General features: G+C 38.4%; 3 protein-coding genes and 1 non-coding gene across 4 annotated transcripts; 1 reads left to right on the forward strand and 3 right to left on the reverse strand.

Annotated features, from left to right (window-relative positions):
• Positions 1 to 5,156: 5,156 nt before the first annotated feature.
• Positions 5,157 to 13,628, reverse strand: pgk1 (phosphoglycerate kinase 1). Its single transcript, XM_026938749.3, has 11 exons — positions 13,469 to 13,628; positions 11,972 to 12,022; positions 11,676 to 11,831; positions 11,386 to 11,530; positions 9,809 to 9,912; positions 9,584 to 9,703; positions 8,584 to 8,698; positions 7,781 to 7,960; positions 7,485 to 7,662; positions 6,585 to 6,683; positions 5,157 to 5,766 (listed from the first exon to the last, which is right to left on the reverse strand). The coding sequence occupies exons 1-11, from the start codon at positions 13,531 to 13,533 to the stop codon at positions 5,726 to 5,728; spliced, it is 1,254 nt and encodes a 417-aa protein (XP_026794550.1). The 5' UTR covers positions 13,534 to 13,628; the 3' UTR covers positions 5,157 to 5,725.
• Positions 13,629 to 15,391: 1,763 nt separating this feature from the next.
• LOC113541649 (cytochrome c oxidase subunit 7B, mitochondrial) lies at positions 15,392 to 17,071 on the reverse strand. The gene is made up of 3 exons (XM_026938756.3): positions 16,914 to 17,071; positions 15,705 to 15,829; positions 15,392 to 15,596 (listed from the first exon to the last, which is right to left on the reverse strand). The coding sequence occupies exons 1-3, from the start codon at positions 16,948 to 16,950 to the stop codon at positions 15,522 to 15,524; spliced, it is 237 nt and encodes a 78-aa protein (XP_026794557.1). The 5' UTR covers positions 16,951 to 17,071; the 3' UTR covers positions 15,392 to 15,521.
• Positions 17,072 to 17,408: 337 nt separating this feature from the next.
• Positions 17,409 to 17,519, forward strand: trnal-caa (transfer RNA leucine (anticodon CAA)). The gene is made up of 2 exons: positions 17,409 to 17,446; positions 17,474 to 17,519. It is a non-coding gene; the product is annotated as a tRNA-Leu (tRNA).
• A 2,817-nt stretch (positions 17,520 to 20,336) lies between these two features.
• Positions 20,337 to 22,198, reverse strand: pgrmc1 (progesterone receptor membrane component 1). The gene is made up of 3 exons (XM_026938326.3): positions 21,874 to 22,198; positions 21,034 to 21,189; positions 20,337 to 20,940 (listed from the first exon to the last, which is right to left on the reverse strand). The coding sequence occupies exons 1-3, from the start codon at positions 22,163 to 22,165 to the stop codon at positions 20,846 to 20,848; spliced, it is 543 nt and encodes a 180-aa protein (XP_026794127.1). The 5' UTR covers positions 22,166 to 22,198; the 3' UTR covers positions 20,337 to 20,845.
• Between the last annotated feature and the right edge of the window lie 945 nt (positions 22,199 to 23,143).

Here is a 23,143-nt window from a genome sequence, read left to right on the forward strand (position 1 = left end):
TAATCACTGCTATAGTGGTGTAAATATAAACACAAAGTAAGCATGTAATATGCACCAATGAATGTAATTATAAACTATATTAACAAACAGAAACATATGGAGCATAATGCATGACTGTAACATTTTCACACTGTAATAACAGAAATAATCCAAAGTTCTTGAGAAACAGTAAGATTTACAGTATTAATGTGTGAAATATTCTTTATCGATAATGTATATACAATAGTCTTGACTAAAAAAAAGGAGGATGATCTCCCTAAGCCTAGCAGTCAAAAGTTTAATCTCAATATCAAAAGTTTAATACTTTTAAGTATGTATTTAAACAGACTAATACTATGTTGACATTATATTACAGTATGTAGGAATATGTAAACACATGCAATTGCTCTCTAAAGCCAAGTCAGGCTCCAGGATGAGTATTACAGTGTGTAAACTGTATAATATCTAGAATGTAAACATTATGGTTTAGTGTGATAAAGAAAACCGTTAGACAGTGATATTATCATGCCAGTGCTATTCAGACTTTTTAAACAATAATATGATAAACTAGTAAAGGCTAAGAAAGATACATTTTACAGTTTTTTTTAATCAGATGATGTATTTATTTATAATTATGAAGCTGTAAGCAGAGTTTTACATGTTCTCCCTGGGTTTGTGTGGGTCTCCTCTGGGTTCTCCGGTTTCCTCCCACCTCCCAAAACCAAGCCCGATGGATTGGCTAAAATAAATTGCCTCTAGGTATGAAGGAGTGTGTGAATGTGTGTGTCCTGGAATTGACTGGTATCTTATTCAGGGTGTATTCCTGCCTCACATCCAGTGTTACCATGATATGCTCAGGAATCACCATGACCCTGACCAGGACGATACAGTTACTGAAAATGAATGAATGAATGAATGAATGAAGCTGTATGCAGTTAATAGGTGGGACGGTTATAATAAATGTTTATACTGTTCCAGTCCCATACACACACACATGCACACACCCTTTGGATCATAAAAAAAAATGAATTAAAAAAAACCACCTAAGCCTATATTAAGAAACAAACAAACTTCTCAGTGACTAATACTTCTCATGACTAATAATTCAATGAAATAAAATTGAATTAAAAATTACCCAAGAGTGAGTCAGTGATTTCCAAAAGCTCCATCCCAGAAACTCAATTTTCTAGAAGAAAAAAACACTTTTTTTAGCCACATTTACCAGAATACACCAGTGCTCTTCATTCCTCATACTCTTGGTGTTTCCAAGTTCATGGTTTTCCCGTGAGCTACTTTTGAAATGCTAATGCTGCTGAGTTTCTGTGGTTTGTGGTTTGGGCTTTTTGTATACATTAAGTATCTAATATCTATATGGGAAAACATTCAAATCCACATTCAAATGAAATAACTCATTTATACCAAATCTTTCACCAAGCTGACCCCAGGATCATTACACACAACCATAAAACCACCCAACACACTCCTAAACCTCCCAGCATGCCCCAGGAGCCGCACAAGGTGATCACTTCTCATACTTGTCCTTTAGCTCTGTGCATTACAGCATGAATAAATAATGTTTTCTACCAGGGAATAGGTCTACTCATTTTCCTGGCTGTAATTTATTTATGACAATATCTATAGTAATACGAGACACTTTTTGGACTGTGGTATGTGTGTGTTTAATACTGGTTTGTTAAAAAAGGTGGGGTAAAGTACAGAAAAACCAACCTTGAAAATTTAATAGTAACCACTAGATGAAAATAAATGTGTTATTTTTTTAACAGTTGCTGTGGATGCCATAGTTTTTTTGTCTGAGAAATCATCATTCAGGTAGTTATTTCAAGATAAAGACTTTATAGCAAGTCATCAAGCTTACTGATGAATGTCTGATGACATTTTAGCTATATTAGACTATATAGGCTAAAGCTATATATGCTTTATTGTTAAATTAATTACAGTTGAGGTCAAAAGTTACCTTTCCAACAAGGTAAATCAGGGTAAATTTAACTTATTTTGTCTTCTGGGAAACATGTAACTATCTTCTGTAGCCTCTGAAGGGCAGTACTAAATGAAAAAATATGATATTTAGGCAAAATAAGAAAAATGTACACATCTCCATTCCGTTCAAATGTTTTCACCCCCTGGCTCTTAATGCATGGTTTTCCTTCTGGAGCATCAGTGAGCGTTTGAACCTTCTGTAATAGTTGCATATGAGTCCCTCAGTTGTCCTCAGTGTGAAAAGATGGATCTCAAAATCATACAGTCATTGTTGGAAAGGGTTCAAATACACAAAAATGCTGGAAAACCAATGAATCTGTGGGACCTGAAGGATTTTTCTGAAGAACAGCAGGCAGTTTAACTGTTCAGGACAAACAAGGGACTCTTGAACAACTTTCACTAAACAAAAAAAAACACAGCTGTGGATCATTCAGGTAACAACACAGTATTAAGAATCAAGGGGATGTAAACTTTTGAACGGGGTCATTTTTATAAATTCAACTATTATTTTCTCTTGTGGAGTATATGTAAACATCTTTTATGTGAAATCTCTTATTCAGGTCAGCACTAAATAAACAATAACATGCATTTTTTATGATCCCTCTTATTTTGGTAAAATAATTAACATTTAGCAGATTCTGAAAGGGGGATGTAAACTTTTGACCTCAACTGTAGTTATATTGTGATAAGTGGTTAAACACACCACGGTAGGCTCTGGATCCACTGTGACCCTGACCAGGATAAAGCAGTTACTGAAGATGAATGAATGAATGAATGAATGAATGAATAAACTTCAGATAAAACTACCCTTACTTATTAAACTTATTTGAGTGTGAAGATTAAACTACTTTACTGTGAAGCTAATGTTTATGCATTCTGCCCAACTTGTAAAAAATGCTTGTCAAATATCAATATAAATGTTGAAGGAATTAATTTTTTTGTGGCAGAATACTCTTAAATGCTCTAATTAGCATTTAAGTACTATATTTTCAACATAGAAACTTCACTCATTCACTCACTTTCACTAACCGCTTTATCCTAATTTGGATATGGAGCCTATCCCGGGAACACTGGGCATGAGGTGGGAATACACCCGGGATGGGAAGCCAATCCATCGCAGAGCACCATACACACACACACACACACACACACACACACACACACACACACACACACTTTCACACCTAGAGGCAATTTAGGGTGACCATTCCACCTGCATGTTTTTAGGGGGCAAGTGAGAGGAAACTGAAGAACCCAGAGGAAACCCACACAAACTTGGAGAGAACATGTACAGAAACTCCACACACACACAGTAACCTGAGCTCAGGATCGAAGCGGGGACCCTGGAGATCTAGTGCTTCACCATGTCATACTTCATTAACTGCATAACATTACTACTGAATATAAAACACACCTGACAATTATATTAAATCTTCTTTCTAAAAGTTGTAGATGTGGCTTTTAATTGGAATATTTTGTGTTTAGATATTGGTTAGGATTTTGTTTTGCAGATCTGGCAACCCTGCTGTTAGTCAACATAATGTTACAGACCTCGCGCGCCTCCGTGTGTTCAAACACTGAATACAAAAACTAAAACTAACACACACACACACACACACACAAACAAAAGCTTATATTCTTCATCCATGTGGAAACTTTCTCTGCACTTCACTGACTTCATGCTCCCTCATGCTCCCACCTTTTTTTCATGTTTGTTGTAAAGGCCAGGATTCAAGTTAAAAGCCCAACAGGAAATGTCCCAGTGTAGTAACATACTGTCTAAAGTGCTATTACTAGTAGTATTTTTTTTTTTTTACATGAACATGCCTAAATTCGTACTAGGGCCCATTAAAACCTCAAAAAATCTCACAGCATTTCTTGCCACAACCTCCTACAATGTGCTTATTCAGCATCTCTGGGAGATTTTTGTGCTAATCAACCAGGTGTTCATTCAGACAGGTAACACTACACAAAGCACTGGATTCAGAAATATATAAAACACAAACTCATACACATCGTAGTGTTTACTCGTATCCTTGATTTAACCTGGTTTATTTTCTCTCCCAGTTGTTGGAGAGGGGGTTATGGCAGCTGTAGCCCTAATGAAGCAACGTCCAATGAAAATACTCGGAATGAAAATACAATGAAAATGCCACCTTTGAAGGAAATGTGAAAGGTTGATGGCTGGGAGGTTGGCATACATTTTCTCAAGCCACATAAGTAAGCTGAATTTCAAAAGATGGAAAGAGTAAGGTTAATGTTATTGACGTAATTAAGATAATATCTCTACTGTAAATGCATAAAATAATTCTTTCACTGTATGAATGTAGGTTCATCTACTTACTATTATCTACTCTATTTTCATAAAGTCAGTGATCAGGTAAAGAAGGGATTAGTCAGAGGATGACTCTGAAAGAGGTGGAGAGATTTTAGCATTGACACAAAGCACTACATTTAGCTGGAACCCAACATCGCTCATTACCTGAGAGCGCCATCCCCTCAATAAAGCATGGTGGTGGTAGTATCATACTGACACACTCTTGGCTTTTTGGTTGCTTCTCTGACTAATACCTCTTTACTCAGTCACTATTTTTGGTGGATGGCCTCCTCTAGGCAGTCAAAGTTGTGCCATATTCTGTTTTTTAATAATAATAATAATAATAATAATAATAATAATAATGGTGATCCACAGGATGCTCAAAGTTTGGGATATTTCTTTATAACCCAACCCTGATTGATACTTTTCCAGAACATATGTCTTGGACTTTTTTTTATAGCTATTTGGTTTGCTGTCTGTTTGTCTTGAAGGAAAAGGTGTATTTATATTGAGATCACATGACACTATAATTCCACATAAGTCAACTCCACTCAACTGATTATGGAAAAGAAGAAAGAAGAAGGAGGAGAAAAAAAAAAAGAATTTCAAGTTTTTAATAGTGTTTGTTAAATAACTAATGTAATGTATGATATTAGTATAAATATTTCAATTCATTTGACAATACTGAGTGTACATGGTTTGTGATGGACGTATTTTGGGTTTTAGTACTGGGCTGCTTTTGTCACAGACATTAACCCTAAAGAAAGAACAGCTAAATGCTATCAAATTCAAATAAAATGCTTAAAAATTTGAGATTTTACAATATGAACATCATATGTAAAAAAAGGCAGAGAAATCCAAGAACATTTTTTGAACTTTTATTTATAGTCCATTGAAGACTGCATGTCCTCGTATGCATATTTATTTTACAAGCCAAAGGACCATGATGAGAAGTGCAACATAAAGTGTCTACAGTTTCACATACAGTATTAACCATCAGTTAAGGGGCGCCAAATAAGAGCTCTATGGTTACATTGCACACCACATTTTCATCTTTATATACTGAATTCAGTTACTGGTTATATAAAGATGACACAAAAACACTAACACTTCAGCAAGTGAGACAAATACTCAGTACTTTTAGGATCAGGTTAACATGTAAGCTGGGGCATGACGCTTTCCTTAATGGAAAACCGATCAGAAGGGCACAGTGTGCTAACTGTGTAGCTCGAGCTTTGCGTGAGCAATGGAGTAAACAGGAGCAGATAAAAAAAAAAAACAGCAGTTACTAAAGCAGGGTTTACTGTTTGTTGAGTAGAGATGGGACATTCGTCATCCGTGCCTCTGTATACTAATAGCAGTGAATGAGTGTGTAACAAGAGCCTCTTCAGGGGAGACGTTCACAGCCCCAGCGAACGGGTTGCCAGATGTTTAAACACTGCTGAGAGCATCTACACCAGGCAGCACTTTTCCTGTGGATGATACAAAGCAAATGTTAGAACAGAATGGCAATGCATTTTAAAAGGCTTTATGTGTCTTTTGTCAACAATGGAAAACCCAACATCAGACAGCTACAAACAAGACAGAAAAAAAAATATATATATAATTATTATTTATACTCCATAACAGACTTGTGTAGCGCTTCTGAACAGCCCATCTATGTGTCTCAGTCATAAATTATTTTTACAATAATTCACAAAACACTGAAAATAAAGAAGCCACTTTTACTTAATTTGCCTGAATTTGTTGTTGCATCTTTATTTCTAAATTTTACTGCAAAAATGTGATTAAGAGAGAAGCTTTTGCAATGCAAAAAAAGGCCAGAGACAAGCTTGAGTATTTCTACAGATGTAAAACAGGACTGTAATGCCGTTAAACGTTGTGTACAATCTACAGAATTGACATGATTCAAGATAATTTGTTGATGGACTTCATCCAGAATGTAGATGTTGATGCAATTATTACAGACCGAGTGAACCTTAACCACAGAGTTGAATAACAAAAGCATTTAAAGCTGCATAGTGGTTAATAAGTCATCGAATTCTTTGATGAAATTTGGGTGAAATTCCAGTGTTGTTAGGATAGGATAGGATAGGATAGGATATCAGAAATGAGAGCAATAAAAAAAAAAAAAAAATCACTATCTAAACAACTAAAATATGACACTAATGATCAGATAACAATGGCTGATAAGGCACGAAATGGGAGCACAAAGTTTGCTTCACTTTAAACATTTTCAAAACTGCACTCCAAAGTGATTCTTCAAACCAGGAAGTGAAGTAATACTCACCCTCCAGAAGTTCCAGACTTGCTCCACCTCCTGTACTCACATGGCTCACTTTGTCCTCCGTGTCCCACTTGGCGCAGCAGGTCGCCGTGTCTCCGCCACCTGAGAACATCATGACAGACGCATTCATTAATGTCACACAGCAGCATGGAACGATGGAGGAAAACGTAAAAGTAAAAGGAGACTACTCATTAAATGATTAATAGTACAGATTGTACATACACTGCTAAAACTACAAGCGCTTGAAAACTTTTAAACCTTTGAAGTGAAACACAGTAACCTGAATGAGAATCTAGTGCCACCTAGTGGTTAAAGGGATTAGAGTTGCCACTTAAAATGAATGAAGCATGAACTCCAGTTTAAATGTGCACATGGTCTTAACTAGGGCTGCATCCGTACCAGTTTTTAGACTGAATACAAATACGAGTTCATGTTTTTTGGTACTTGTTGATACTAATAAATGATAGCAATACCAAAAATAAATAATCTACTTGGTATTAATCATTCGGGCATCATGGAAACTTCCTTTTAGCCCCATTTAATGTTGTTTGCTGCAGTGTGCCATTAGCAATGAACCCCTCATTCTGAGTTTTACGTTTAAGAAGCTATGGCATTTAAACAGTATCATTAAGAGAGAGCATGAGAGCAGTCCACGTGAGCAGCATCACTGACCACGCTCGCTGATACTGCTTTGTCACCGTCGCTCTTTATCAGGCTACATGAAGATGCTGTAGCTCCTCCTGCTTTGATTTGGTTACCATTATTACTCATTAAATACGGACTCATACCCCAATACCTAGGGCTGGTACTGACGCATCGCTAGTCCTAACATAAATAAATGCCAGCGAAGAGAATATAAATCAGTTCAAAAAAGGATAATATACAGTGCTTGACTATACTTACCAATGATGGTGATGCAACCACTTTTGGTCACCTCCACAACTTTGTCCATCAGGTTCTTGGTTCCCTTGGCGAAGTTATCCCACTCAAATACGCCAACGGGTCCGTTCCATACAATCTGCTTAGCTCTGCTTACAGCTTCAGCAAAAAGCTTGGAGCTCTCAGGCCCACTGTCCAGACCCTGTATGGGACAAAGCATTTTTTTTTTTTTTTTTTTTTAATTTAAAACAAATTAATCACTATTCGTCATTCATGCCTAAAATGACTGGAGCTAATTGGCTCTACTGTAGATAACTTACCATCCATCCTGCTGGAATGCCATCAGCCACTGTAGCTGTTCCTGATGTGGCCTTCTCATCAAACTTGTCTGCAGTGACAAAGTCGACAGGAAGGGTGATCTTGACTCCATTCTTCTCGGCTTTGGCCATCAGGTCCTTGACGATTTTGGATCCTTCATCATCAAACAGGGAATTGCCAATCTGTCACAATACAGGAGAAAGAATACTTGCAGATGAACAAGGAGTTAAAGTTATACCAGCACCAGTTTTAATGAGGAAACAAAATGAAGGAAATGCAAAGCAAAGCACAATACTTATACCAGAGGTGCCAACATTGCTAACAAAGTTCTAGCAGGCCGAAAGGAAAAGAAAAAAAACAACAAAAAAACAAAAACAAACAATTTAACCACAGAAACCCTACACCACGCTGGTACACAAACGAGAATTCAACCTTGAGCTTTTACAGGGCAGAGACCACAGCTCCGCCATCTTGGTTTCTACTGGTTCACAGAAGAGAGGTTTGCGAATTCCCAGGTCCAAGTTCACAAAGATAAGGTTGCTGTGAAGCAACCTTTGATGGTACAGTGTCTGTACCATCAAAAATGTGTCTCTTTTACATTCCTGCATCTTTTCTTTCTTCAATAATCTGGCTTTTCTGCTAGCCAAATTTTGTTTGGGTTTTGTCTGATTGTAGCTTCTGGAAAAGCAGTTTTCAGGTGTATCTCATATTGCCATAAACTGTAGACGCTAAATCTAAACCGTAGCTGTTGACACCTCTGCATATACTGTACATCTGAAGACCACTTTACATTAGCATCCCTCACCTCCATGTTCTTGAGCACCTTGAGGAAGGTGAAAGCCATGCCGCCCCCAATGATCATCTCGTCCACCTTGTCCAGCATGTTGTTGATCAGCTGAATCTTATCTTTGACTTTGGCCCTGCAATGATGACAAACACAATACATTCATTTTGCCACTATAAATCACCTTATTTTGCTGATTAAAATCTGGAATGTCAGAGGACTTCTGGAGCGCCTACAGATTTGTGTGCATTGTTTGAATGGCTTATCTAGGGGCCATTCCTTTCAGAGAAGTCAGCGACTGTTAGGAGGCCAGAGAGAGAAAATGCTGGTGTCATCACTGCAAATTGAGAACAGCCAATGAACAGGAAGGGGCGTTAAGCTCAAAGAAACACAGTTGGGGAGAATAACCTCGCTATGCACCTGCTTCTGAGATTTTGCAGTGTGCTGGACGCATGTGGTCCAACAAACTGCCTTAATGTCAGAAACCCTGATTCTCAGAAAGGCAATCCTTTCATCTTTGATTAGCCACATTGTATTTGGAAAGGATTCTTGCACAATTTCAGACTCTGACCTTATTGCAAATCACAGGCATACTCTACAGCACCATTGCTATGGCATCTGTGGCGTCCTACACAACCTTCATTGTGCATTACGCCAGTAGGACTGACAGGAAATAGGCCACAGTCACACATGCTCTATAATACTTAACAAGATAAGCTGAATCTATTCCTGGACTGTCACTCATGCTTTCAGAACAGTTCGTTAGGTTCAACAGAAGACAGGAAGCTCAAGTAATCAGTGCATTACTATAACAACCATGTGTTAGTATATCAGGATCACTAAAGAATAGCACAGCATACACTCTTTTCATTGGCCTGCCTCAGTGCAGGGAATTTAGCTCATACCAAAAGGATGAAGAAGCTAAAGGTTTAAATCTAATAATTATTCATTCCTTCCACTGCTTATTTCTGACATGAGGCTCCAGTGTTTGCAAATGTTTGTGTGTGTCTTAAACCCTCACCCCCCAAGGATGGCCAGGAATGGTCTCTGTGGCTTCTCCAAGGCCATAGCAAAGTAGTCCAGCTCCTTCTTCATCAAGAAGCCTGCAGCTTTCTGAGGAAGATCTACACCAACCATAGAGCTGTAAAATATTATATCCAATATGAATTCATCATTACAAAGATTCTTGAGCAATATTAGATGTGTAGCATGCAATACAGGATGTAAGGGATGTCATGAAGTGTACCTGTGGGCTCTGTGTGCCGTTCCGAAGGCATCGTTAATGTAGACGTCACCCAGCTTGGACAGGGAGGCCCTGAAAGTGTTAATCTCCTCCTGGGATGCTTTGGTCTAGAGAAAGAAAGAAGGAACCTTTAGGAGCCTCTTCTGTCTGCACATAGATCAAATGTTTCATACTAAATTTCACACCAGTAGTGCACCTTAAGTCAAACTCTTGGAGTGTCTTGGTGTACTGACTGTGATGTGTGTGATCTTATCACTCAAAGACACTGATGAAAAGAAACCCTCCAGAGATCACAGATTTATAAACAATTTTCACAGACATCATCAAATAACCCCACAGTCTGAGAATGTAATTTAATCCAGATTTCTATTCCTCCTCATTCATGAGCTCAAAGTTCAGGACTTATGAACTCAGCTAACAGAAAGGTCAGTAAAGCACCTATGAAATGCTTGGCCCCCATTCCACTGAATGTCCTGAAGGTTACACTGTATATATCTTCTACTTCTACTGTACCATCAAGTGAACCTCAGAAAGGTCAGGAGGGCATCTTCGTTTCCTCCCCCTCCCTCGCCATCTCTCCTTCCCTACAGTGCATTCCAGCCAGGGCTCCATGGACCAGAAAAGCAACACACAGCACATCGGCGGCCTTTCTCCAAATGTCAAAAGGCAGAGCATATACTGCAGCAATCTCCCTGTGGATCAGTCTCTGCTCTTTGAGCGAATGGTGGGTAGATGCTGACGAAGGTTTGTTTAGCTTATGTTACTAAGTTTTTCTCTCCTTTTTTAACTCGGTGAACTTTACATTTTTAGATACCTGAACAGAGTGTAGTGTCATCATGTTCAGGATGATCTTACACAAAGACCCTGTCTACTCACTACAGCTCTTAAAGTCTCAATGAAATGGCTTCTTAGCTGTGAATTGATTCCGTATGTTGATGTATTTCCATCTGAAACAGAAAGTGATGTGTTGAACTGCCTGACTGACTTACACCAGCCAATAGCGTTCAGGATGCGCAACACTCCCACCCAATCTAAACAAACCCAACAGCAGAAAAAATATGGACAATAGCAACGAGACTTCTGATGGACAAGTTCCGACCGTGTATAAAGACGAAATCCTGTTTTCGTTCAGTCTGAGGAAGCGACATATTCCAGCACTGAAGAGCCCTAAGCTGGTAAAACAACTCCAAAAAAGCGCCTGTCTCATATCTATGACCTTGTACAAATTCCAACCTCTTCAAAACGAACAATTCCAAACATTTTTCCCGATCAAGCAATGGTTATAAAAGTGAATAGTGCATGTGAAGACGGAACCAAAAAAAGACAGACAAACGTTTCCTGCTAACAAGCTGCTACTGTGGAGCAAGACCTGCCTCCGGGGGTGGGACACATCTGGATTTAGAAAACATTTAAATAAATGATCATAAAGTTGTGCCTAGTTATGAATCATCAAAAAAAAAACTGGAAACACAAAATTGAAATCTCTCTAAAAACTTGTTTTTTTTTTTTTTTCCCCACATATTACCATCATATTGGTGTCCATAACATTAAGAGACCATTTTGATTTCAGAGGCACTCACCTTGTTTCCTGCGGCATCTTTGCCCTTGCCCTCTTCAGCCACGTGGAAGCGCAGGTTCTCCAGAAGGATGACGGAACCTGCAGGAGGATCAGCGCAGACGCTCTCCACTTCGGCACCAACGCAGTCTTTCAGGAACGTAACATCTCTGCAAGAGCAACAAAAATCACTATGTTCAACTAATTTCTGCTCATGTAATCCCTTTCATTATTCACTAACATGTTTTAGAGTCGTATATTTAAAGTTACTCTAATCTCCGTGATGTACTGTAACAGTCGGAACGCCTCACTTACTTTCCCAGCAGGTTCTTGAGCTCTGCGGCCACAGGCTCCAGAGAGTACTTGTCAGGCATGGGGATGCCATCGGGCCGGCCCAAGTGGCTCATCAGCACCACTGATTTGGCTCCATTGTTTAAACAGTGCTGGATGGATGGAAGTGCAGCCTTGATCCTGTGACGATGATTACGACATAAAGCTTTCGATTAACATTTATTCAATACCAATTTTTGAAAAGCTCTAATCCTACAGGTCGAGAAATAAAACAAGATGATGAACAATCAGATGGTTATAAAGATTATACAGCATTTTACCTCTGGTTGTTTGTGATGGCCTTGTCCTTCATGGGCACGTTGAAATCGACCCTGTGTCACAGAAATCATATTATTTCTTTACTCAACTGTCTTATTGCAATAAGAGAACTAGCAATCGGAAATGAGGAAGTGACTAATCCCCTGCATTGCATTAGTGATGAAAGTAATATTTCTTCCTTTTCTGTTCACCAAGTGCCTGTGGTTGTTTATGAAAAGCCACCAAAGGTACTCTTGAAACCTATTTCCATTTGTTAAAGAAAATGTTAATAAGACAAGAAAACAGCAACCCTGATCACCCCAAACCTTTTTTTTTTTAGTAGTTTTTCCCCCTCTCTCCAACAGGAGAGTACCTCAAAGCTCTACCCATTATCAGGGAGTTATTATTTAACCTGAGCAGTTACTATCTGCCTTTCAAAATTTCTCATCTTCATGCACTTACTCAGAAGGTGATCATGACTCAACATAGTGTGACTGGCTTTTGAACTGACTCACTGCTGTACCAGGCTTACACCTTCAGGAGTTTATTCAGATGTGATTCAGATTTTCAATTGGCGAATGCAACATTTCCATGTTGCACCAGCATTCGAATTGGTTCAAGGAACAACAAACGTGGTACAGCACTAAGGTGACGTGTCAGGACAAGAGTTTCTCAGCCTGTTATATGCGTCAGGAGGAGTTCCTACAAACCCACACGTGCATACACATCACAGCATGTTCTCACCGACCCCCTTTCCCCCATCCTGTCCACGTTCCTCCATCAGTCACGTGCACGTTGCTGGAGTGATGATGATTAGATGATAATGATGTGGCATTGGAAAGAGGATCACTTCATTACATTTCTACAACAATCCAGTTCCATATCAGGATTATGGGATCAGTATCATTATAATTGAAGTAAATGTCCTTCTTTGGTATTGCAGGAAAAGGAAAACTTTTCAAAAAGGACCTGAAGGGTGTGTTTGAGTTTGGTAGACATGAGCAGACTTTTTTTCCCTTTCTATCTGCTTCACATGCACACTGATCATCATCACCATCATCATGGATTATTATTGCATACTGAATACAGTATGCATGAGCAATGCATGAGTGTACTGATACAGGAGCTATATTACAGGCCTCAAACGGAATGGGTTTATTCTGCTGCCTCATCATGCTCGACTGTAGCACAAATGCATTTTAAAAAGTGCAGTCTGCAAAAGGAGGACAGTCATTTTGAATTAATCTGACATTACTGATTACTGTTTATAGCAAAGTGGAGCCCCTTCTTGCTCAATAATGTTAAAGTTGAATTTTCCATATGCAAAAATGAAAGACAGTTAGAGATAAAGATTCTTAAGAGCCCCAATGAGAGGCTGTTTGAGCATTTTAATAAACCAGGTGTTGTTAAAATAAGAGTAACAGTTACACAAACCAGGCTACGTGACATGGCCACTTCCTGAGCAAGAAACCCCCTAAACCGTCGCCATTCATTCAGATGGTACTGTTATAAAACCTCACCTCATAACTACACGCTTTCCTTTGACATCCACTTTGTCCAGGGTGAGCTTGTTTGACAGAGACATCTTGGAAAGCTACTCTTTTCAGTCGTTACTCTCTGGTATGCCGTGGGCTCCTGTGTGCTGAGAGCTGTTCCTTCCCGAATGAGAGTGACCTTAGCTTCAAGCACACGCACACGGAGTGGGCGGGTATGTTTAGGAGAATCCTGTGCTTATTGGTTGATGTCAAGAGCGAGGGGGCGGAGCTAGTAAAACGTTTCTTTTCAGTTATTGGCTGCGCTTGCTGTCTATCAAAAAACTCCCCGTAAAAGTCGCGCTATCCTTTTATTTAGCGACTGAAAACCAATTATCTTAGAGTATGATAACTAGTAATTAAAACACTGAGAGAAAATATCACCTCAATTTAGAAAAATATACATATGCATAAAAAAAAATAATAAAAAAAGCCGTTATTTTGTGGTTTTGACGTTAGTGTCATACGTCACGTACGCAATGGTTTCTATAGAGATGAAAAAGACACAATAGCGACATCTTGTGGACGTTTAGAGATTCATTATTCAGAATGATATTAAACGTGAAGAAGAAGATACAACAAAACACAACTGAAAAGAACAGAAGCACACATTCAGAACCTGTACTGTAGTGTTTTTTTTTTTTCTGGAAGCAGCTATACACAACCATAAAGTGAAAAAATATATATATTCAGCATTCATTCAAAGTACAACCAATAAATAACAACAAATCGAATGCGTCCCACAGAACAAAAGAATAATACAACATGAACAGCTTTCATACAAAATTATATAACACATAGATACGCTTAAATGGCCAAACGTTTGTGAACACCTGACTGTCACAACCATATATTTCTTCCCCAAACTCTTGCCACAAAGATACAAACATACAGTTGTATAGAAAGTCTCTGTATGCTGAAGCATTACAATTTCCCTTCACTGGAACTAAGAATCCCAAACCTGTTCCAGCATGACAATGCCCCTGTGCACAAAGCAAGCTCCATGAAGACATGGTGTGTGAAGGTTGGAGTGGAAGAACTCGAGTGTCCTGCACAGAGCCCTGACCTCAACCCCACTGAACACCTTTGGGATGAACTGGAACACCGACTGCACCCCAGACCTCCTCACCAACATCAGAGCCTGACCTCACTACTGCTCTTGTAGCTGAATGAACACAAATCCCCACAGCCACGCTCCAACATCTAGTGGGAAGCCTTCCCAGAAGAGTGGAGCTTATTATAACAGCAAAGGAGAAATAAATCTGGACTGGGATTTTAAAAAATATATATAAAATAAAAAATCACATATGTGTGAGATGGTCAGGTGTTGACAAACTTTTGGTCTTATAGTTACATCCCATTATCAGCTTAATAGGTATCTTTACCTTGTATCTACACTCATCTGACATCTGACTTTTATCCAAAGCAAGTGACAGACACTTGAGCTGAACCAATGAAGTTGAAGGGCTGGGATTTGAACCTACAGCTTTCTGATCAGTAGCCCAAAACCCTTACCCCTGATCCACCATCACCTCTTTAACCATTTAAACAGAATTATCTGCCATATAGGTGCACAGGTACTGACTAGCATCTCACTACTTCCTCATACATCAGTGCTACATGACCATCGTAGTACTTCATATGATTTGAATGCTTGGTTATTGTGAGCACAGCACTGACACTGAAATGGTAATGGCATCTTGTGCGTGTGTGTATGTGGTGCTAGTGAGTGCATCAGGCCCAGGAAGATTACAGTTTTTTTTAAATAAATACATCAAGGTCATTCCTAGGCTTAGAACAGGCCACTGACAAAAATTTCCAGGAAACAGCATCCTGTGCTCTATTTTGGCTTGTATGTAAGTTGACCTACGAATAAAGCAACCGTAGTATAAGAAAAATATCACAAAGCACTGTATTTATATTTAATTTATTACATTTTTACAGACACATCAGACCAACAGGGTTTAGGTGTAAAGCATATCCTTTAACAAAATGGAAAGGTTCACAAGGTTTCAGGATATTTCTAAATGTGGTGTTCCCATTACTCCCTCCATTCCTTAGGTTGGACCTTGCCAACTGGAGACAGATTCCATGAGATGCCAGTTGATGTGATCACCTGCAACCGGTACACACAGCAAAAGATGCACGGTTATGAAAAGGAACAACACCAAGAAAATGTATAATTTGGGTGTGGAGAGAACACGGAGACATCATGGACACCTACGTAGGCCCAGATTGCAGTACAAAATGTTGCTCCACTGATCAGCAGTGGCATGCCGTACTTCGCATGGAACTCCCGGGATGCGCCTGAAGAAGCATGTCGCACAGCAACCTGGCGGCTGGCTTGTCCTGAGAGGGGGGGAAAAAAAAAAAAAAAGAAAGAAAAAGAAAAAATCAGCACACTGACCATTACATTATTTGTTCATTTTGTCAGGGCTAGGACTAGTAAGCACTAGTTAACGGCACAGTATTCTGTACACGTGACCCTTTTCCTGCTAATAAAACAGTAAAATATTAAAATACACTAATCTGTCATGTTTTAAACATTAAACTGTATTATCAGTAATTATTCCTCTTTCCATCAAAACTGTTTACATCGCCACCGCTGTGATCTCTCTCAAAATCTCTGCCAACATTGACAGTCGACCTATATGACATGAAAATAGCTTGTGGGGAAGTGTTGGAAACACTACTGCCATGAAGAGGGTATCATGCCATGCCTAATTAAATAAAATGTTTTTCTATAAGGAACATAGTATAATATTATATTAGATGAGCGCTGCACCAAATACTGATTAGAAAGGTTTCCTGTAAAGGAATTAGGTCTAAATTCTACTAATAAAAAGGAATATTCTTCTAATAAATATTAATTTATTAGAAGTTTCATCAAACCCCTTTGCCTCAATTCAATCTTGTAATAATCTTATGATGCAACATTAAAGACGACGCTGCTACACCAGGTAAAGCACTGAAGACCACGGTTAGACCTCCATTTTTTTTAATATTACACTTGAATGTATATGAATATATATGAATATACATTTTACTGCCGCAAAACGTTGTAAACTGTTGTAAACTGTTGTAAACGTCCTTACATAACATTGTGTGACATTAGGACAGCCAGCTAGCCTACTTCCCGGAAGATATTAAATGACAGACGTAAAATTACAGGAATAAAGAAAAGCATAGGAAATAATGAATTAATTGTCCATTTATATAACTAGTTTTATGTTAGGTTAGTTAGTTAGTTAGTTAATTAACTACATTCTTTGTCTAGTATTGGTTAGTCAGGAAGTGTTGTGCACATTGGCTAAGCTAGCTTGTTAGTACCATTGAATCTCTATCCAGTTTTAATTTGCAGCTCCACACAATTTTCACGTAGATGAAATGACAAGATAAGAAAAAACAAACATAAACACATCTTCAGCCTTACCACTGAGGTTTAGAGCAGCTTTGGCGAAGCGGTACATGCTTGTCAGCTGAGGCTGAAGTTGACTCTGCACACGATACCCTTGAACGGTGTAAAACAAAATGGCGGATGGAGCAAACCGGAAGTACGTAAAACCTCTAGGGGGCACTGTGCGAATTTCACCCAGGGTGGTTGTGCGTATTAGCGAATCGGTATTTTGTGATTTTCTGCGCTGTAGAAATAATTTAATTTGATCATTTTACTATCAAAAGTCGCGAGTATGGGAACGAACACTGTACAGTGCTTTAAACTTAAAAAAGTAAGCAATAAATAGGTTTCCTTTGGCAACCCGAGCTAACTTAGCTAGCTAACATAACATAACATAACATTGTGTGGCATGATACAGCTGCTTTAGAATCCAACCAGCCAACACACAAGACTTTATATGACAGTTTAGAAAAACTACTGACTACTAATATAATATTCAAAAGCTGTACTGTGTGCGAATTTTACACCCGTGTCAGGATGGCCGAGTGGTCTAAGGCGCCAGACTCAAGGGTGTCTCCCTTCCGCACTACCGGGTATTCTGGTCTCCGAATGGAGGCGTGGGTTCGAATCCCACTTCTGACACATACCTTTTCTTCCCCCTTTACATGCAAATGGTTCAAAAAATATTTCTAATGATCAGTTATTGCTTGAGGTCGCTTGGGACTGTGATTGCTGTGGTGGCTTTGGGGGCTGCAGTTGCTGCGACTAGTTTTACACTCAGGTCTCCATCAGCGGACAGTATATAGGTTCAACAAACTGGACTTCATGTGCAAACTGTAATGAATTTACTGGTTGCACAATTGCACTATTTGTCCATGTAGTACACAGTTATAGAAGGAATATATTTATTTTTATAATCGCACTATCCATTATCACCCAAATGAGGATGGGATCCTTTTTGAGTCTGGTTCCTGTCAAGGTTTCTTCCTCATGTCGTTTCAGGGAGTTTTTCCTTGCCATTGTCGCCTCTGGCTTGCTCATTAGGGATAAATTCACACATTTACAATTTATTTTGACTTGATTTATTTTGAATGTATTTATTTCTGTAAAGCTGCTTTGTGACAATGTCCACTGTTAAAAGCACTATACAAATAAAATTGAATTGAATTATTGTGCACTCTGGTGACAGTCCATGTTATAGAAATTTCTTTACACGTTTAATGAAGGACGTTTAATGATGCAAATCACAATCTTTATAGTAGGTACTGTTTATCAATGGTACATATTTTTAAAATGATTAGTGGTCTTGAGTTTCTGGTCAAATGTGATTATAAGTTTTCAGAAATTCCTTTTGAAATTGTCAAATTTTCACAGACAAGTCCTTTGGTTCTGGACAATGATTTTTACCCATAATTTTCTGTGCCTTCTTTGAAATTATGTGGTGTCAATCTCCTTGATATAACATTCAGTCTAGCAGACTTATTTGAGGTGAGTTTAAACACATTATTATTATTATTATTATGAGTTTTCCAGTCATATTCTTTTCATGAAGTTGAGGCCTCAGTTAGAACTAGGTCTTCTACTAGTTTTCTGTCTTACCCTGTTGTTCCTAAGGTAAAAGAAACACACTATAATCTCATATCAAACATTTATCCAGTAGGGGCTTTATTGCAAAAGACATTTAAGTTAGAGTTTTGTCCATATGTCTTTTATTCTGAGGAAGAGGAAACAGCCGAGGATTTATTTTCCCAGTTTGACACACAACTAATCAATTATGGACAGACAGACATGCACAGTTGGGTGTCTTTAAAATGGATAACATCTCCATTTGTTTACTGTGATATTACCTGCTTTAAGTCTGATTTGGACATAAGCATATCAGTTGTCAATCTCGTGATCCTAATGGGTAAATATCATATTCACACATGCAAATGGAAAAATGTAAACCTTTTTTTTTTTCATCTGTGAATTTAAAAAAAAGCTTGCGGTACATGAAAAATATGACTAAAACACCTGCAAAGTACACACATCCATGTCGAAATGTGTACTGCTGTAATTATCTTCACTTCACTCAAAAAGTGCCAGTTGATAATGTTATATTTACTCTGTGACTTATTTTGCCTTGTAGTCTTTTTTGCCACTTGTTTTTGTATCCTTTCTTCCACCTGCTCATTGTCTGAGCTGTGTGTATTTGAGAAGCAAATAATAAACACTCAAACAGAACAAAAAGAGTGTGTACTACACCAACACAACTATGATTGAGATTTGACATAGTACACCAATACTGTTAGAGGAAATACGAATACAAATACCTTTATTGTCATTGTACAAGTACAATGAGATTCAGTTTCCCCATCAATGAGCAGGTGTACAGGCGTTTCTACTGAAGTGGCTGATGAGAGTATAGTACATACATCCACTACCGGTGCTAGTAGTTTTATGCTAAACCGATTTGGTGATTTAGTCCAGAGTGACACAAACTTTAATAAAAAAAAAATAAATAAAATTAATTACCTTTGACCAAGAGCATCCTGGCCAAATTCACATTTGCTATAAATAATTAGATAACTTGCTGCTTTTAATGTTAATAGTAAAGATAACCCTATCAAATACCAGCACTAATATACTTTACCACATTATTTCCCAATTTTGGACTCTCAGTTATGAACATTTAGGTCTGAAAATCAAAACTTTTACATGTTTATAATAGACAGAAACAGTGAACACAGAGGATAAATTGATTAAATGGTTTTCGTCTGTGTTTGTACACATATTGTTTTTACAGTAGGGAAATCAGTAGTTGGCCTCACTTAATTTCACATAATGCAATTTCTTTTTTTTTTTTTTCATGCTGCCATTCTCACCCCCTTCCCCTATCATAATTCAATGGATACCTGAGCTGGAATACAGTCATATAAATCTAGTGGTTTGTTCACTATGTTTATATATTTATAGGAGTTAACAGGTTAGGAAAAATTTTTCAGATTCATTGCCATTTGAAAAGGTAAAACAATTCTAAAAATGCAGAATATTTTTGCTATATGCAATTTATCACTTTTATCCAAACATCATAAGTAGGGACTCTATGGAGAGTTTTATAAATTACACTCTAAGATTCTGTATCCCTTAGAAACCAGTGCCATGTTGTATTCAAAACGTTATGCAAAAGCACAACGGTCTCTCTCTCTCTCTCTCTCACAAATACACACACACACACACACACACACACACACACACACACACACACACACACACACACACACACACACTCGGACTGCATGAACTGTCCAGTGATTAAAACAGAAACATGACATTGCAGTTATTACAGCTTGTATGTCACAGCATGTATTTGAGATTCAAGACTTGGATTCGGTGTGGTTATTAGAAATTGGCATTAAACTCACATTAAATTAGAATCATTAGAGTTTTAACTAGCTGGCAAATAAAAACATGGCCAAGTTAATATGAAAATTTGTTTTAATAAGTATTTTCAGTTACAAGTGCTTCATAAACTCTTATTGTTATTAAGGTCCCAGTCATGGAATGTTAGATTTTGTCTACATTTGTAGAATTACAAATCACATTCCTGCTTTCCTCATGTATTATTTTGAAATCTCATATAAAATGTATATGTAGTGTATCATAATTACTTGCATTTTAAGTATTATTGTTAGATGAAATGCCTTAACAAAGCATCACGATAATAACAGTGTGGTCCACGTTACTCGAGTACGTTGCACCTAAATACAAGAATGACATTTGCTCCTGCTGCTGCTGTCAGGTAGCTCTATTAAGAAAAATGCTGATTGAAATCATCTTAGCACAGATTAATTATGGCATGCTGAAATGTGAAGGCATGGTGGTCCAGAACAAACAGTCACAGTGAACCCGAATTATCAGGACACGCCGATGATTGCAAGTACATTAGGCACAGCTGAGAGGAACTATGTTTGGGTGCCTCTCATGACCTAGTCCTTCTTTTTGTCCTTCACTTCCTCGTCGTCTGTGTACTCTGTCGGCTCCTCGCCAGGCTTCAAGAGTTTGCCGATATAATCGTATTTGTCTGTCAGGAGAAAGGCAGAATGCTTGCTAGATGAAGCCCGACACAAATATGCAGTGTAAAAAATATGCAGTCTGTGAAAGTGCTTTGACTCACAGGTGAACTGCGTCTCCCACTCGCCCAGGCTCTCCTGCTGCTCTGCAGTGAGGTCTGAAAGATCATCGTGTGTGTCCTTCAAGGCCTCCTTCTCTAGACAGAACGTAGCCAATCCTCTGGAAGCATCTCTGCCTGCAAAGACTCCATAAGGGCCATCTGGAAATACACGGCACTGGAATTAATATGGTCTGTTCATCATGTTTATTCTTGTAACAACCAGCAACTGTTATCATATCATTTCTATGATAATGGTTGTGTTTGGAAAAGTTGCATCACATCACACTCCCATGCACTGGAAGTAGTCGACATTTCACCTAATTGCGTAAAGTCCCAGGGGGGAAAAAAACTGAAATGTTTGATTAGACCCTGATCTTTGTCCTTCTTCTCATCTCATTACTCATTCACAAGCTTCAAACAGCCCTAGTGCCTCCTATCTACAAAGCGTACACAGCATGAGCATGAAATATAATCTGTATATTACAGTGCCTATCTAATCAGCTAAAAAAATTAGGAAAAACAAAAATATGAAAGTTATTGCACAGTCAAAACCTATCCCTTGGCATTTCATCTTGGTCAGTAGGTTTGAGGGTTTCTGAATGTGTCAATGGCCAAGGAAGGAAATAAAGGGTGTGACTCAAGTGAAACAAAGTGCACTGAGAGTGGAAGTGCAAAATAAAACATTTGCAAAACTGAAAAGAGGGAAAACAGGGAAGATATTAAACAACAACCACTTGCTTCTCAATTATTTATTGCAGTCATATAAACAAACGAATTAAAAACACATGCATTAAGAAAGGCTGTGACTTTTTTTTTTTTTTTTTTAACTACTCAGTGTGTTACCAGGCCCGTAGAACTTCTTTCCTCTTGTCACATCAAACACTTTGCCTCTGACAGACATGAGGATCCTCGGGTTTGTCACTCCGTCATACTGCTTCAGCTCCTCCAGAGTGAAGTCCCTCTTCTTCAGCTTGGGTAACGGCTCCTCAACTTCAGCCACTTCCGCAGGCTTGTCTCCGCGAAATATCTTGTACAACAGAAACAAACAAAGGCACAACAAACTCAGGTTTAGAGGCGACGTGAAAATTTCTTCAAGAACCCCAGGAGAAGTTTGCTCGCTTCCTTCTTCCGCCATGTTTGTTTCTGACTCTCTGCGTGGAAGCAAAACGAAGCGTCGCGAGCGCGAGCTTCTCAGACGACCAATCAGAGAAGCGGATCCACACGCGACTGTTCCGGATTAGCCAATCAGCTGACAGGAAGACTCTCCTTCGTCTTTTACATATTAACATTTAAAGTTTGTGAATTTACTTGATTTAGGGCGGACTGAGGTGTGTGAAAGTTAGTTTTCTAAGCAAAATGTAGGTTGTTAAGAACGCTAGACATGTTGTATTCAACCAAATGGAGACTAAAGTGGTTTTATTAAAAACACCAGTGATATGTAGAACATTTAAAACAAATATTTTCGGTTCTAAAATCTGATTGGCTGAGCCAATAATCACAATAATTACATTGTGTATTAATGCGCCAGGTTTTAAATCAATAGAACCGTTATAATGCGTTATAATGCGTTACCCCGCCCAAAAACAAACAAACAAACAAACAAACAACAACAACAAAACCTTGCTCTACTTGCACAAGGACTATTTACTGCTATTGCACTTTTCTGCATAACTGCTACAGTTTACTACTGCTGTCCATAATCTTGCATCTTACTTCTACTGTAAATACTTTTATTTAACTTGTCATATTTACTGCTATTTGCATTGTGTGGATGACCCCACACACCCCTCACACACACTCTTCACCCTCCTGCCGTCTGGCAAACAGTACCGAAGCATTCGGGCCCTCACGACCAGACTGTGTAACAGTTTCTTCCCCATGCCATCAGACTCTCAGAAACCGGACTGAAAGAACACACACACTCACATACACACACACACACACAACTGTACATCCTCCATTGCAATTTTTTACACATGCCCACATTACATTATGCTGCTAGAAATATTTATTATACTGTACATATCTTATACTCTCTACTAGGCTGCTACTTCATATGTTTACATCTACAGCAACTTATATTGTACTCTTTTTGCACAATTGTCACTGATTC

The sequence above is a fragment of the Pangasianodon hypophthalmus genome, chromosome 15, assembly GCF_027358585.1.
Source record: "Pangasianodon hypophthalmus isolate fPanHyp1 chromosome 15, fPanHyp1.pri, whole genome shotgun sequence".
Taxonomy (NCBI): Eukaryota; Metazoa; Chordata; class Actinopteri; order Siluriformes; family Pangasiidae; genus Pangasianodon; species Pangasianodon hypophthalmus.